Below are 17,093 nucleotides of genomic sequence, written 5' to 3' on the forward strand. Positions count from 1 at the left end.
CACTAAGATGGATAACTGCACTGCGCTTAATGTACAGTTTATTAATTTTGTTTTTTATATTTATATTGGTACTTTTATCTTTGTGTGAGCCTACCTAAATGTTCTGTCACTTTGCATCTGTTAGACCTGAATTTTCCCACTGTGGGACAATAAAGAATATTTCTGTTCTGTGTTTTGGTCRCTTCCTGTGTCTTTTTGTACTGATGTCACAGGAAAGGGCGAAACATTTGTTTTTAATGTTTTTTTATTTGTTTGCTTTGGACAAAGGTTCACAATAAAGAAATATTTTGAGAAGTGATAMATTYATTAAGAAGGAAATTGCTGAAMCCCTTATTTGKAGCCTATTGTTTGGGAAGGTTTTACTGGGTTTTCTGAGATGTTTGGGAAAAGGAAAATGAATAAATTGCTGTTTTAATTTCTTCTTTACTAAAGTAWCGATTGACTTTGYTGTTTGCTATTGACATTAATGTTGCTGTAACGTTTTTAYAGTGTCTGTCAAATKTTCTACAGTTRCGTGRAGGCAGCATGCTGCGCAGTKGAATCCAGAACTGTTCTCTAACSCTGCAGCTGGGAGAGAGCCTATWATCGGACAGGGTCCGTGGGCGGGGCCTCAGCGGCTTGGGCCACTCCCTCCGCCGGTCCTGATTTGCATAAAGAGCAGTGAAAGTTCGGAGCGCGGCAGAAGGAGGAGCAGCTGACTTCAGGATCCAGAGACGGAGCTTCATCTCGCCAGAGGGGGAAATTAAAGTAAGTTCAGCTGCAGCTGGAACTTTTCACTCTGAGCCCAAACTTTGAGTCCTCTTTAAAAAACCTTTTCAAACATTCTTTTATTCTGTGCATGACATGCTTATGTGTTGTACTCTGCACTGCTTTAATTTCAACACAATTTAAGAGCATGATGGAAATAATTTCAAAACCCAAGGAGTCTGTTTCTACGCCTGACTTTCAGTTGACATGCCCTGACCTCCTCTTTATGTCTCAAATTGACTATGTTTCTTCATCAGATAAGTGCAATATGAATTCAAAGAGTCCAAAGTTAACATGATTTAAAATGGAGACTGCTTGTAATCACAAAGTGAATGAGCTTTTTCTTCTTAGTGGCTGCTTGCACTGTTTGGCAAGAGTTACTCAAAGAGTTGCTGGCATTCTACAAATTAACATTTTGACCTTTTCAGTCAAATACATGAACCTCTTCCATCCCCGGTCGGACAAAAAGGTTCGCGTCACAACAAACCCTTAAATACTCCTTAGAGCAGAGCTCCTAAAGGAAAATATCAGACAGTGTGATTCCCGTTTCATATTTCAGGTTTTCTGATCCGTGTTTAGTTTTCCCTCAAACCGAAGGAAATCCTGCACAGCCTCAATGTGTTCAGATGTTTCAGCACCAGCGTCACCCAGTCTGCATGCCTCATGATCGCTGTGGGAAGACAGAGCCGCTGAGAAAACCCAGCTCGGATCAAAGCACAACCAACTGCCTAATGATGGCGGTGCTGTTGTTCGCCCGTCCAGAGGCCGAAGCCTCATTCCACCCGCTCCCCGTGTGCCGATCAGCTTGTGTAACTGCTGCCACGTTACAGTGAGGAAAGCAGAGTCTGCAGCCAGATGTTTTCACACCACACAGGACAGGCACATCTGCGGTGAAGTCATCCAATAACACAAGTTCCCCGCATGTTTTTCTGTCCAGTAGTGGATGTTTTCTTGGTTCTGGAATGACGTGTTAATCCTGTTTTATGGCTGCTTGTTTTCTTTCTACATGTGAGGTTTAACAGTTAAAAAAAACCCATGACATCCACTAGCTGCAGTGACAGAACATTTCAAACTGTGTTTGTTGTCCAGGACTTTAACTTTACAGTTGGGAACAATATGTAACCGGTCCTGTGGGTTCTTCTGGGATGTGAGGTGCTGTCTCTGTATATCCAACTCATTCTATGTTCTACCTGTAGAACACGGTTGCTTCACTGGCCACATTTTAGGGTGCATTCACACCAGCCCTGTTCAGTAAACTGTAATTCTAGTTTGTTTGCCCAGAAAGTCTGGTTAGTTTGGGGAGGTTTAATTGAACGCTGATGAAGACCAGGAAGGTGAACTTTTGTCCGCCTACAGACCTGGGCTCAGATGAAGTGAACTTTGGTGCAGTTCAATTGTACATGAGGATGCCAAGTGGACCAGAGACCTCTCCAAAAAAGTGGACTACAGTGCAGTGCATTCTGGGGAAATACAACCAAAACAAACATGGTGCTCTAGCGATAGCGGGAGAAATGGCTCATTGTTTTTTACCAATGACTAAACACAACTACAACCACTAAAATCTGATGGCACTCAGTTTTCATTTACATTTTGTGAAGAAAGAAGTGATGCTCAGTGTCTTCCTCTGAGGTTTTTGTGTTGCTTCCTTTAGTGGTTCTTGGTGCAGCGCTGCCAGAGGCGACGGGGTGAACAGGTAGCTCAAAAGATTTTGTTCATCTAATAGAGAGCAGTGTGAAAGCAAACCGCACCAGTCAAAACTGTAAAAAGTTTGGCCATGTTGGTCTCTAGTCGAACAAAGTCTACCGGATTATCAGGTGTGAAAACACCCTACGCTCTTTGATAACAACTAACTCAAAAAAGGTTGTGCAAAGCTGACTAAATGATCTGGCACCCTGCAAACATGTGACACCAAACAGGTGCTGTCCCACAAACTAACACTGTTCCAGTCTCTATTTTTCAATGTTTATTAGTGGAGATGCAGTTGAGTGGTTTATCAGTTTGTTTGACTGTGACTGCGGACGGGTCAGGTCGGGTCAGTTCCACTCATACACCTGTAGTCTAAAGTCTTCACTCTGTCTAACACTGGCAGATTTTTGTGCCGACCCAACTTGCCAGCTGACTATAGTGCAGACTGATGGCGACTTTATCTGACTGGAAATTTAGGCCAAAACTGGGGGCGAATATCATCCCAAGTTTTAATTGACTGCTAGCAACTTTTAATGACTGCTCCTTCTTACATATTTTTATTTTAACAGTTCCTATCAAAATGTTGGCCAAACAAAAGCTATCCTACTGCGTTGGCATATTCTTGGTGGTGTTGAGGCTGGCTCACGCCCAGTACGAGTACCTCGGATACCCGCCGGGCTACCCAGACCCTGAACAGGAACAGTACACCCCCCCGGTCCTGGCTTCAGATACCCCCAGGATTCAGCTCCGACTAGCAGGACAAAAGAGGAAGCACAACGAGGGTCGAGTTGAGGTTTACTACAACGGTACATGGGGTACTGTCTGCGACGATGACTTCACCATCCATGGGGCCCAGGTGGTGTGCAAGGAACTGGGCTATCAGGAAGCAGTCTCATGGGTCCCATCTTCTAAATATGGGAAAGGAGAAGGTAAGGCACAGACATTCTCAATACATCACATGTATTATTTTTGTACATGGTATTTATTTACATCCCACAGGTGTGTAAACTAAGGTTGGGCGACCTTACAAATTTATCAACCATTGATAATAGGCTGAGCCATTCACCAGTCGATCTTTTAAGAGGGATTTTTCTTTTTCGCCTTTGAGTTGCTGTCTTATTTAATAACAATGCTTGACTGAAGCCACAAGATGCAGCCCATGGAAAAAAAACAAACAACGAATTCCGTTTTTAATGGTGCACGCAAACTCCTTCCAGCTGCAACCAAAGCTTTTATTTTCCGCAGAGTTCCTCCAAGTTCAGCGGTGATTTATTTACTCAAACTTATAACAGAAAGGCAGCATCTTATAGAAAAATACATTTATTTAAATAGTACCCTAAACCTGTGATGGACTGGCGACCAGCGAAGGGTGTAACTTGCCTCTCGTCCATTAACCACTGGAGATCGGCACCAGCACCCCTGAGAGCCCCACAAGGGATAAGCGTGTCGTTCTGCCTAGAAAATGTCCGCTGTGCGAGTATATCACCCATAGTCATTTGTTGACCTGATGAACATTGGTTGGGAAAATGTTGCATATCGCAAAACATTAGTGTTAACTTGAAATATTTTGTAGCAACAAAACCAAGGCAGAGTGTTGAATGCTAACAATATGATGAAACCTTAATTTTTGTTTTATCCCATAAGGACCCATCTGGTTTGACAATCTCCAGTGCACTGGAAAAGAGAGGACGCTGGCTCTGTGTCCATCCAATGGGATCGGTGTTTCAGACTGCAAACACACCGAAGATGTAGGTGTGGTGTGCAGCGACCGCAGGATCCCTGGATTTAAATTTGTCAACACATTGCCCAATCATGTGGAGGTAAACATCTCCAAAAGCTGCATGCGTTTTTTTATATTTTTTTCTTATTATTGTCCTTGTGAACTGTGGGCCTCGGAGATACCAGCTGGTGCTTGTAGTTTGTTCTGATGTAACTTCTGTCCAACAGCTTAAAAATGTAATGTTTTTCTTGTTATTTGAGCTTGTTATTTAACCTGACCAACTGGCCTCTTCTGAATGCATATTCCAGTTTATTGAATATGACTGTACTTCCCTTCTAATTTCAAAATAGGAGAACCTACATAAATAAAGGGTGTCAAGAGTAAAACACTCAAGTTCTCTTTGGCAAAGACATCTCATAGGGTTTTATTATGAATTATTTAATTAGGAATGGGCGAAAGATTTTGTTACATCCATAAAACTCATCATGAGCCCTTATGGGACCTTGTGGTGAATATGCAGTCATTGATTGTGTAGTCTCTAAAGTAGGGTTAGTAAACAGAATTCCTGATTTTCTGAAAGTTGAAAACAAATCTAAACTGTAGCTCTCTCACAAAGACATAAATTCTTCTATTATTATTGGTAAAATGTTCAAAAGAAGAAGATCTTATTTATACAGCGCTTTTTCAGCAACAAGGCAGTTAAAACATCTAGCTTGTAGAAAGGGTTTCAAGCACAAAATAGTGTTTTTGTCCCAATGCTTTACTCAGAGTCATTAAGGATGTTTTCACACCTGGTAGTCCAGTACACTCAGTTCGATTGGGGGCCAAAGTTGCAATGTTAGCTACATTTTCAGTTGATGCGTTTTGCTTTAAAACTGCACTCTGTCAAACAATCCAAACTAAGTGAAAAACCTGTTCACCCCTTCGCCTGCACCAAGAACTACTGAAGAAAGTGACAAGAAAACTTCTGAAGAAGACACTGAGTGCAACTTCCGTCTTCACGAAATGTAAACAAAAATGGAGTAGCACCAGATTTTAGCGGTTGTAGGATTTCTCTTTTGTATTCGGGAGAAAGCCACAAGCCATTTCTCCTGCTTGCACCAGACTCTCATTTTTGTTTTGGTTCTATTTACCCAGAATGCCCTATACTATAGTTTGCTTCCTGTTCTTGGAGCCGCCTCTGATTCACTTGCATTCACATATGCATTGGAACTGTGCCAGAATTAACTTCAACTGAACAGAGGTCAAGGTTTATAGGAGGACCAGAGTTTGTTTCTTTTGTCTGCATCACAGTTCGATTGAGCATTCACTTAAGTTTTCCTTTTCTATTTCTAAAATATGTCCAGTTTCCTCCAATTTCTTGACTGCACCATCTGCGTATGATGAAGCCGTGATAATGGAAGAATTGGCACAAGAGATTAGAAAAGGAGTCTTGTGGGTTGAAATGTTTGCAGACGACACTGTGGTATTAAGTGGGAAAGAGGCTGGAGAGGTGCAGCTATGAGAGAGGAGGAATAAAGACTAAATATGAACAAGACACAGAGCAGTGAAGCTGTGATGTACCAGCCCGGGTCAATGAGTTTAAGTATCTGGGGTCAGTCTTCTAAAGCTAATGGTGAGTTCACACCAAACATGTTTTGAGCGTCAGGGGAGTCTGGTTTACATTCAAAGTCTACGTGGAGGCGCATAGTGAAGTTGCGAAGCATTTGGAACATCTAGTGTGGCGCGATTTGAACTGTTTGGAGCGTTGTGAGCGTTTAAAGTGTCGAGCACGACCAACGTGTCCCGACGCTCCACATAGATTTTGAATGTAAACCGGACGTGCCTGACGCTCAAAAGGCATTCGGAGCGAATGCACCATAGCAGGCAGCGCACAGGAGAGGTGAAGAAAAAAATGATGCAAGATTTGACATATCCAAGGGACAGCTCAGATTGAATGCTTGTCATAAAAATGTAAATGGGTAACATTCAAATTTAGAAGGGATAGACTGTATGGCCTAGCCCTACCCTCTGGAAACCTCGGTCTCTGTGTAGGAATAGTGGGGATATTGTTCCAAACAAGATGGATATAAACAGATAATGCATATATTAAGAGAACTTTACAAAGAGTGTGATGCAATTCTATCAAACTATAAGACCGTAAAAGACATTTTGTTTAAAAAAAACGAATGACGTCAAATTTTAAGGCTAAAGTTTCCTGATATGTTGGAAGTCAAAAAATCTTGATGCTTCATATTCACGATGTTACTTACAGTGGGGGATTTCTACACAATCCCTACAAGGGAAATTCTTAGAGTTAGACTTTTTGTATTCAATAAACATTTACCCAGCCCAAACCTCAGTATATTGAACCCCAGCTATTCAAAGGGATTTGGAACCACAGCTGCCTGCGCATAGTTGAAATCCGTGAATACCTCCTCTAGTTGCAATAATTCACACACCAAATATACCCTAAGCAGCATTAATACACACACCGTCTTAACTTTCCTTAACACTGCTGTAGAAGTTAACATCTTGGTCTTCTTTTGTGCACACTTGGAGTGTGGGTGGGGAAAGCTAATCAGCTTCACGGAAAATAAAATAAAATAAGTAGCACCCGGATTGTTGTGAATTTGCAAACACCAGCCAATAGTGTGTCGAGTAGCATTGTGCCCAGTCATTTCAGTTCACCACGCTGTGATCCACAAACAGGCAGATTTTCCATGAATAAACTGGAGTTACGGTCCACAGGAAAATCAGAGAATAGTGATTACTGAGGCTGTACTTGGAATGTTCCTGTCAGATGTGACCATGTAGCTCTGGATTCAGAAAACAGTACAGCTAAAAAAATCTCTTTGGGTTTTGTACTAGAAAACTCAAAATTGATAGCTAATCCCAGGGTCCTTTAAAAATAGTCTTAAACGTCTCAGTGAAAGTGAAGCTGAACAGGTAATTATGAGGTGTTTGTGCTCGTAACTGTCGAGCCAACCCTTTTAAAGCCCTTCAGACCGGACTGAGCAGCAAGCTCCAAGCTACTAACGCCAGTCCAATGTGTTCTGCACTCCTTGCAGGCCTCACACATTCCAACGTTGTGAGCTCACTGCAGATTGGACTTAATGCTGTGACTCTGTTATCCTTTCTTTTTCTTTTTCTTTTTCTTTTTTTTCTTACTTCTCCTTGGGAAGCTTAAGAACCAATAGACATTTCCTCCAGGGATTTATAGTGAATGTAAAGTAGAGTTTAACTTAAGAGGAAGTAATGGGCATTGATGAAGCAAACAATTAGTAACTATGGTACCACACTTGAATTTGTGGTGCCAAGCAAGTTTGATAAGTCACATCATTTGATCAAGTCACTATAAAAGATTTATTAAAGCGGCAGTATTATGTAAAATGTACTTTTTTGAGCTTTACATCATGTTATAATGTTATTCCAGGAGTTTTGCTTTGATTCTTTCATGCATGTTTCAGAAATACTTTAATCTCCTGTGGCAACCATTCAGCTGTGCATAACGCCTGGATGGGCCTAGCTCCTCCTCAGAGCTGTTGTTTCCAAGCTTCAGAGCTTCCGTCTCTCACGTGACTCCCCCACTCAGCCCCTTAAGACTAGCCAGCATCAATTAGCAAACACCTGGTAGAACAGAACATCAGCTGAGCTCTTTTTAGGAGCACTGGTAAAAATGTTGTTTAAGCGTTAATAGGAAAGCGATGTTGTGATGACTTCCTGAAGGCATAGTGTTGGAAAGAGCAGGACTTTTTTAAAGAGACAGAGGCCCAATTTCAAGGTATTTAATTATAAAGTCAAAATTATTTCATGTCATATTGGAAATTTGTAGCATTTTTATAACAACTGAAGGTAACATAGTTGTTACTTAATTGTGGCTGGAAAACCCATAGGACTGTCCCTTTAAGGTCCCAATCATTTCATAAAAATTTTGTTAGGATATTTTAATCTAAATTGATTGCTTTGACATCCCTGTTTGAGTTAAAAATGGTAACAACAAACTCAGATCACAGAGGGTTTTGTTTCAGACACACTGTTGTTGTATGGACTTCTGTGTGAGCTGTTCCATGGTGTTATTGCTTAGTGTGTTTTGGGGGGAAACGTCTGTGCGTCTGAACAGCTGATATTGTTTCTGAAAGGCTGATTTAGTTTATTAATATACTGCCCAACAGTAGTTGTTTTCAAACGGCCAATAGACTCAAGATGAAGAACTGTTTTATATGACACACAGCTGATATAGTGATAGTGCGAGCTGCTCACGACGGTGTTGCTCACCATGGCACGACAGGAGGGCTACTTGATTCACAGACAATTTCAAATTGATATTTATTTGGAAAAATGAACTGAAAAGGATGGAATATTTGTGTACCACTTACTACAAAATGAATATTGAAGCATTTCAAGCAATATTAAAGTGAATTGAATTGTGACGTTTTTAACAATACTTCGCCTGGAGGTACAAAGAAATATTTTTCCAATTGTGAAAATTGGAAAAATTTTCACAAATGAAAATTTTCACCTGAAGGGAAGAGGTGCACCGATAAATAGGCCAGCCAATAAATTGACCCCGATTTTCTTCATTTTGGGAGATCAGTGGTCAGTAGTGATCACAGTTAATAAAAATCACTCCGCTGTTGCCAACTCTGCAACTTTATTGCAATATTTATCAATATTTCAGATAAAAAAAAAAATCAATATTGGCCAAAATTGCTTTTTAAACATTGGTAGTTAGTGATCGGTCGGAAAACTACAATCGGTGCAGCCCTACTGAGAGCGGCAGGTCCCATCTTCCCAACGACAATTTGGTTAAAGACGTTTCTTAATGGAGGATTATTTCCCCTCACTAAATGAAAGCTTTCGATGTTTAGCTTAGTGTTTACCAGGAGTGCTAATAGATGACTTTGGCTGTGGAGAAGGAGATGTACTTGGATTTTAGAGCCAAGAAGTAGATTATAATTTTCTCCACAGAGTGCAGATGGACATGTCTAGACGTATGGAGCCAGACTGGGATCCTGGCCTAAAAAAAACCAACAAAACCAAACAAAAAAGACCTTCAGACTCAGCTTTTCCATTTACTCAAATAAGTCAGATGGGCCCCCAGCGTGTAAAACACACCCATCTGGGAGCAGCGCTCCACCRCTGAGGCCTGGCCCCATCATCCAGGAGGGCGCACTGTAATGGCAGCTATGAACTGTATGTTGCTGGGGGGTTTTAGTGGTTTGGGATGATTATTAGGCTGCGTGTAGAGACTCTACCAGGTGAGCCAGAATAACCCACTCAGGAAATGGCAAGAGAGTGAGGTAAGACGGAGGTGAAACGTGAAGCCTTCCCGGCTGCCGCTGCTCACCCCGTCAGCCCCGTTCACGTTCTCCTGCATTCTCTGGCATTTTGTGACAGACACAAAGTAAACATGTCATTCCATGACTTTGCTCTGCGGTTTGAGGTCCCCTTGGTTTGCCTGGATATATTCAGCTCTGTCTCTCTCAGCGGTCCAGTAAACAACACAAAGTGACCGTCAGTTGTCCCTGTCAGCTCATCTTTCCACTTCCTGCTTATCTGTCCATTTATGGCTTTGAAGAAGTGCACTGACCTTCAGTTTATTCTGATTTGGCAGCATGATAAATGATAGACAGGCGATTAATATCAATAGAAAACACATCTGATAGAACTTTCAATAATTTCACTGAACTCTAACCCAGAACTGCACAGCATTCTGGGGGATGTAGGCAAAGGAAAGGCTTTGGCTGCTCAACCTTTCAAAATAAGGAAGGTCAGTCATTGGTAAAATAGCATATTGCACTACTTGAGTAACTTGCGCTGCAGTTTTATGTTTTCCCCCCCGGTCAGTCGAACCTGGCTCGGATTGAGCCCGGTTCTGGTTCTGCTGGAGCTTTCTTCCTGTTAAAGGGGAATTTTTCCTCTCCAATGTTGTTCCATACATGTTCTGTATGAGTGATTGAAGTAAAGTCAACGACTCAGCGCAGGCAGTCGTTGCTACATGCTGGTCCAGGATGAGTGAATGCTGCAAGTCAATGACTCAATGCAATCTGCTGAGWTTCCTTAGAAATTGTTTAAATCACTCTGCATAATTAACAGAGCTGACTGTGCAGTTTGATAGGACCCATTTGAATGTATGTGTGATTGAATTGAAATGATTTTTTATTTATTTATTTTTCTTTCTTTGCCTCTTAATCCCACTATTCCCCTCCCCTTTGGGAGTTTGTGTCAGTGAGCGTAGAGGGGCAGAGCCAACTTCCTTAAACTGAACAGAGACAGAAAGAGCCAAACAGATCATGACAGGTAAAAACCAGGAAAAGAAACAAGAATCACAAGCAGAACAAAAACAACAACAAAAAATAACAATGAGTTGATAAAAATTCAAAAGCAAGCTATAAGTGCCCGCTTACAAATGGAACAAATGCTTTTAAAATTAATCAGCATTTTATTGCAAACTAAAATGTTGTTGTGTTTGGATGAAGCAGTAAATGTTGCATATTACAGGAGAATAACTGACTTTAGTAGAGTGTGCGCATGCAGTGCTGTTTTATCTTGTTTTTGTTAAGCTGCTCAAGATACTTTTAAATAAAATGTTTTAGTAATATTATTAAAAGTCCATATTTATCATGGTGAGTAGAGCTGCGTGATATATTACAAATATATCATCATCGCACTGAGGTAATGTGACAATGCAAAGCTAATGTCACATTACATTAACACTGTAATGTTAGGTATTACATGATAAACATTTAGTAGTTATGATAAGCACTAAAATGGTTCCAAATATTCTTTGGAATGCAGAATTTTTCTCCATATCACTGGAATATGGAGCAAAATATCCCTGTAAGAGTTTACACTGCTTTTTATGCCAGTGATATATTATACCTTCTGGAGGCAGTCTCTCTGATTCAGATGGTAGCTGAACATATTAAAGCTAAATAAAGAGTAGTGGAAATATTCATTTGAAAGACAGAAGAGAGAAAAATGTTGGTTTTATTCAAACTAATATCATCTCAGTGTTGGAACTGCTTGGTCTTCTGGTATCAGGCTGCTGCGTTGGGCACATTCAGAACATTTGTCTAAGGACGGCGCTCAGCGCTGGCTCAGAGCGCAGCGCTCTCAGTAATTAGGATTAGGAGTCATTTGGTGGATGGCTGCATTTGTATCCTTTCCCTTTGAGGATTAGAGCCRTGTGTTGCTGGTTTCCTGGTGTGGATTTTATCCGGTGTGAACACAATTCACATTTGACTGCACAACCTAAAGCTAGATGGTTTGTTAACCTGCTGTCCCCGCATTGGAATACACCGGACCGGGCATGATGGGAAACGAGCCAAACACAGAGAGCGAAAGTGTTTCCAAAAATGTTTTGTGCCCTTCTGCTCTAATGAGTTTTTATTACTCAAACGCCTGATGTACTCTCAGTGGAAAGCAGCGCTGTGGGTTTTCCTTTTTTTTTCTTCTTCTTCTTTTTTAACCCGCTTAAGCTCAGTATGAGACATTCTGATCCCTGAGTACTGCAGTCATTTTCCACAAGCTTCAACTTTTATGCCATGTTGAATCACTTCATTTCCATTAAGTCATTGTCTCTGTAATTTATGCTCCAGTTTGGCTCAGAGTGTCCCAGTGCTGTGAAGCATCTGTTTCYAGTTTGTTAACAAAAGGCCCATTTTAATGGCTCTGAACAGAGGAAGTGAGAGGCAATGTTCCCTGTTTTCTGTAAATAACTGCAAAAAACACATAATCCTAGATTCCCATGCACCTGGTCAGACAGTCATTGCCAAAATCTTTGCTCACTATATATTTGCTTCACATCTGCACTGAATTCATACTGAAGATCACACCAAACACATTCAGGAGTAAATCTGCTCATTAAAGCTGCAGTATGTAACTCTTATGAAAAACTGTTTGTTTTTTCATATTTGTTGACACTGTCACTATGTTGTGACAATATGGTATGAGACATAATCTGTGAAAAGAATCAAACTAATCTGCCTTCTCCCAGTAACTAGAAACAACCACTCTTAGCGCTGTCAATCACCTTCTGTGAGGCTCTGCTCATTCTCACCTTACTGTTCAGGCTAGTTAGCATGGATACCGATGACGGATAAACGGTTTTTCTGTAACATTTAGTTGCTTAGTATGTTCAACAGCAGATTGATTGACAGCATTAAGACCCGCCTCCTCGCTCTGACTGGTTGTTTTGGTTGGGAGTGGTGCATTTCTTCAGACGGCAGCAGTAGCTCAGGCAGGAGGTGGAGGAGATCCGTCTTTTCATGGATTATCTGTCTCATGCTATCAATCAATCAATCAATCAATCAATCAATCAATCAATCAATCAAATTTTATTTGTATAGCACACTTCAGCAGCAAGGCATTTCAAAGTGCTTTACATAATTAAAATAAGCAGTGAGAAAGAGACAAAGATTTTTAAAAAAAAGAGATTTCTCTCTAATTTCTTTTTAGAGAGAAATAAAAAGAAATTAAAAAGTAAAGATAAAACCATTAGAGAGATTTAAAAATAATAATAATAATAATAATAATAATAATGACTGTTACAGCCTGGTGACAGTTTTAATGTAAAAGGCATATTTCTTTTTATAAAAGTTACATTTTCTGTTTCTTTTTATTAAAGTTTTTTTTTTTAGAACTATGGCCCTGTTGATGCAATTAGCATAAAATTTGAAACCTGACATTTGAAATCGTTCTGCATTTTTAGTTTTCTCAACCTTCATTCCAAACATTGTTTTTGGAATACACTAATTAGCTTGTTTGTCATTTCGTTCTCCTTCCCTGTTGYGGAGAGTCCTTCAAAATGTCATTTTTGTGGTTTCCACTAGTTACATATACTTTTGCATGTGCTGTATATTTTCATTTTAAGTTTTTTTTCTGAAATAACAAGACATATCTAAACCACTGTACATTACATTTAATGCTGTGATGGACTGGGCTCTATCCCATGTCTTGGCCAAAGGCTGCTGGAAACATTCCAGCCTAACCCAGGAACCATGTTGGAGGTAATTTACCTTGGACACCGCGCTGTATGATGATAGGTTGGTGCATCCAGGAAGAAAAATCCAGATTGTATCTATTCATTAGAAGCCTGACTCCCTCTGTCTAACTCGCTAACTAGCACTCACTGCTGTAACTGTTGTAAATTGTTGCAAACTAATTCTAATTTCTATTGATCCAAGAGAAAGAATCAGAAAGGTATTGACTGCTCATAAGATATGGAGATATGTATTGAAAAGGGATAGATAAATGTTGGAGAAGTTTGATTGTTTTGACATAAGTCTGTTGTAGCAAATTTTCCATTTCTTATAAACGTAAATAACCATGCCAGTCTGTCGTAGCTGCTTGATGCTCAGACTGAACCAGGTTCTGGTTCTGCTGGCGGTTTCTTCCTGTTAAAGGGGAGTTTTTCCTCTCCACTGTTGTTCCATGCATGTTCAGTGTGATACATTGCTGAAAAGTCAATGACTCAATGCAATCTAATGGGTTTCCTTCTGTAGAAACTTTTTAAACTACTTTGAATAATTAACTGAGCTTACTGTCCTGTTTGATAGCTGGAATCAAATGTGTGACCAATTTTTTCTTAAAGAGCCTCAAGACAATGCTTTTGTTGTGAATTACTTAAAAAAGTAAAAACAAAAAAAAAGTCAAGCATTGTCTCAGTCAAGCCTGTAAATGTTGGCTCCTTTAAATCCTCCCATCAGTTCATCTCCCTGATGCTTTTTCCATCTGCAGCCATTTTCAGGAAAAAGCTTCACTCCTGAGACTCAGTTGAAGAAAAAACACATGTGAGGAAGTCTTTGGTTTTCCAAGTCAGATTAACTAGAGTCCCCCCTTCCCCCCCGGAAACATGCTCCTAATCTAAATAGGAAGTTCATCAAGATAAATCCCTGGGAACAAAATGTAAAGAGGTGGAGCTGGAACCAGGAAACGGACCGAACACGATCCGTTTCTCTAAGCTCAGTGAGACAATCCAACTCTGCCAAAGAAAAGGTTTTTTTTTAAATCATTTACTTTATATTCAGTACATATATATTTATATCCAGTAGTTATTGTGTACCAAAATGTTAGTTTTTATAAAGCTTCATATTCCCCCAGACTAAAATGATTAATGTGCAGCGGATAGAAAAACTGATGATGTTTTCTCTCTCGTGCCATCTGCCCTTCCCTGGAGGAAGATGCCAATTGTGGAAACCTTCCTCTCTCATTATTCCATGTCAGGGTTTTATGTTTTTGGCTCAGCATGAGAAAAGTCTGTGAGGAACCTGACAGATTTCCCCACTAATTAGATGTTCTCAGTCCATACTGTCACTTTAAAAATCCCCTAAAAAAAAAAAAAGTCTGAAAAATAGCATTTTGTCACCTGACATTATGTCCAAGTTAAGTGCCTAAACATATAGAAGAGTCTGTTGTGTTTTTGTCCGGCCAAAACGTTGTTACCTTGGAAACAAGGAGGCCAAAATGCAATGAGTTGTTTGTGTTTTACAAAAATTCTGTCAGACACATTGCTGCTGTTGTAGATTTAGACCTCTATCACATGCATATAAATAAATGGGTTATACAGTATATGTCATAGATTTTAATTAATTTAATATGAATTAAACCTTGAAATTTCTTACTTCCATCTTTAAAAAGAACATAACAGCAATTAACCAGCCTAGGTGGTGAATGTATACAACAAATGTCGATTGACACATACTGTATGTCTTTCATATCAAGGATTCTAAAAAAAAAGATAATTTTCAAGTATTAATGTGAGCATGGTGGGTTGTTGAGAACGTGCTACGCTAGCAAAACTGTTCTGATCTGTGAGGCCACTTCGAAAGCAGATTGGGTGAAAAACAACAGTTCCACTGCTATATTGTTTCATTAACGTCAGCCTGTTCTGTGGATTCCCAAGACCGCAGAGACTGAATTCTGATTGGATGAAACACGGGTAATCCACACGGACATGTACAGGAAGCAGAGCAGCTAAGAGAAAAGCTACAAACAAAAAGAAAATAAGTATTGGAGGTAAATTAGATTGTATATGTATGTTAGGGATACTGAAATGCTGAGGCCTGCAGGAGCGCCCACTACTGGGAACATTCAAAATGGAAGCCAACACAAAGCTAAATTCAATGTTATGTCTAAGTTGTACAATCACTGCTCAGGCCATGTACTTCATCTCTGCAGTCATTGACCAAGTAGATAGAAATGGTTCAGAGGGGCTGGAAATCATAAAAAAGTGTGTGTAGAAGCATTATTCCAGTTGCAGATTTACTGGTGGGACATTGAAGCACATTTATACCTCTTTGAAGCTCGTCACGGTGTTTAATGTTAACAAACCAATTCATTGTGAAAATGTTTTTTGCCATCTGGAAAAGATTTACTGACAGCACACAGACGTCAGGGGTCGCAGACATGGGGGTGAAGGGTCAAGGGATCGCTGGTTCCTTCTTATGTAACACAGGAAGTGCTGTCTCTAGACAAATGCAATAAACAGTCTACTTAAAAAAATCTTTGCCTTTGAAAACCGCAATGATTCAAAGTTTGGTTTCACCTAATCTAAAGTCCAGAAAAGTCTTTTAGACCAATCTGACAAAAGAGAGCTCCATTAGGTAAAAACCAGAGGTGTCTGTGCGCTGCAGTCTGTTCTTCACCTGTTCTCATTATTTGAAGGGCCGTGTTAAAAGCGCTCTGCCTGACATATTTCTCTCAATGTTCTTCCACAGAACCTTGACATTCATGTGGAGGATGTGCGCATTCGAGCCATCCTGTCCTCCTACCGTAAGCGGATCCCTATGACCGAGGGCTACGTAGAGGTGAAAGATGGCGGCAAATGGAAGCAGATCTGTAACGCAGAGTGGAACGAGTTTAACAGCAGAGTCATCTGTGGGATGTTTGGCTTCCCAGGGGAGAGGAAGTTTAATGCCAGAGTCTACAAGTAAGCATGAGTGTGTTGTTTTGGTGGGGCTATGAAACGCTTGCAGAGAAATTCAACGTGTTAATCGGTGCAGTGTGTTTGAGACCATAATGTTCAACTTTTGGTGTAACTCAGTGAGAGTCGTCTTCATGGAAGGGAGAGGTTTACTGAAGGAATGTCTTCAACAATGTGAAGACATTCTTCAACAAGAATCAAAAATCATGTCTTCAACAATGATTCTTGATGTTCTTCAGAATCGCCTTAAAGAGTTGCAAAAACAACAAATTACTGATGGGTTTTCTATGTGAATCAGGTTAGATGTAATAACAGACAGAGCGTTCTTGAGGAAAGAAGAGTGTGTGATATAAGTGCCGCAGGAGGAGGAGCTTAATTGATTTATAATTTCTTCTAAAACTTCATGGGTGAGTTGGTGAAATCTAGCCATTTTCTGCAGGGCATATCATTTGTACTGGACTTGATGATGAAGCGCTCTGTATGCGGATGGTTGAGATTTCAGAGTCCAGGGTACTGACTGCTGAAATGTCTCGTGAGAAATTTCTTCATTTCCCACAATCTAAATGGATATTAGTGAGTTTGATGAACTGGTTGGCCGTACAGCCAGACCAGACATCGCTCAACTGTCAGCGTGTTTGGAGCAACATCAAGCTGCTGCTGTGCATGTTACACAACAAGTTGTTGCTAGGTAACCAAAAAGTGAGTTTCTTGCTATCTAATCCTTTATTAGCTGGGCTAAGAGTGTCATGATGGGAGGTAAGTTACGAACCCACATGCGAGAACACAACCAGACAGGCAGTAAAGTTTACAATGATTTTATTGAAAGGGAAGGAGGTGAGTTCTGGAACTGCGGACCGGGTCGTCTGACTGTCAACAGGGGAGCACAGGGTTAGACAGAGAACGGTGATGAGTAGAATGATAACGACTGAGGAGGGCTTACTTGGAAGGAGGATGAAGTAGATGTAGTGGAGTGAGAACGGTAAGTAATCCTGGAACGGTCAGGTGACTTCACCTGAGGCGACAGCCTGGAGC

At 40.4% G+C, this 17,093-nt stretch overlaps 1 protein-coding gene and 1 long non-coding RNA gene across 3 annotated transcripts in view; one reads left to right on the forward strand and one right to left on the reverse strand.

Annotated features, from left to right (window-relative positions):
* The first annotated feature begins 647 nt into the window (after positions 1-647).
* The window catches only part of loxl2b (lysyl oxidase-like 2b), a 46,332-nt gene continuing 29,886 nt past the window's right edge, over positions 648-17,093 (forward strand). For both annotated transcript variants that reach the window (XM_008417306.2, XM_008417307.2), the window contains exons 1-4: positions 648-747; positions 3,003-3,362; positions 4,078-4,253; positions 15,856-16,067. In XM_008417306.2, coding sequence (XP_008415528.1) covers positions 3,014-3,362; positions 4,078-4,253; positions 15,856-16,067 — 737 coding nt within the window. In that variant the 5' untranslated portion in view covers positions 648-747; positions 3,003-3,013. The remainder of the gene's footprint in view (positions 748-3,002; positions 3,363-4,077; positions 4,254-15,855; positions 16,068-17,093) is intronic.
* Positions 16,861-17,093, reverse strand: LOC103469558 (uncharacterized). Its single transcript, XR_534364.1, has 2 exons — positions 17,002-17,093; positions 16,861-16,928 (listed from the first exon to the last, which is right to left on the reverse strand). It is a non-coding gene; the product is annotated as an uncharacterized LOC103469558 (long non-coding RNA).

The sequence above is a fragment of the Poecilia reticulata genome, linkage group LG9, assembly GCF_000633615.1.
Source record: "Poecilia reticulata strain Guanapo linkage group LG9, Guppy_female_1.0+MT, whole genome shotgun sequence".
Classification (NCBI taxonomy): Eukaryota; Metazoa; Chordata; class Actinopteri; order Cyprinodontiformes; family Poeciliidae; genus Poecilia; species Poecilia reticulata.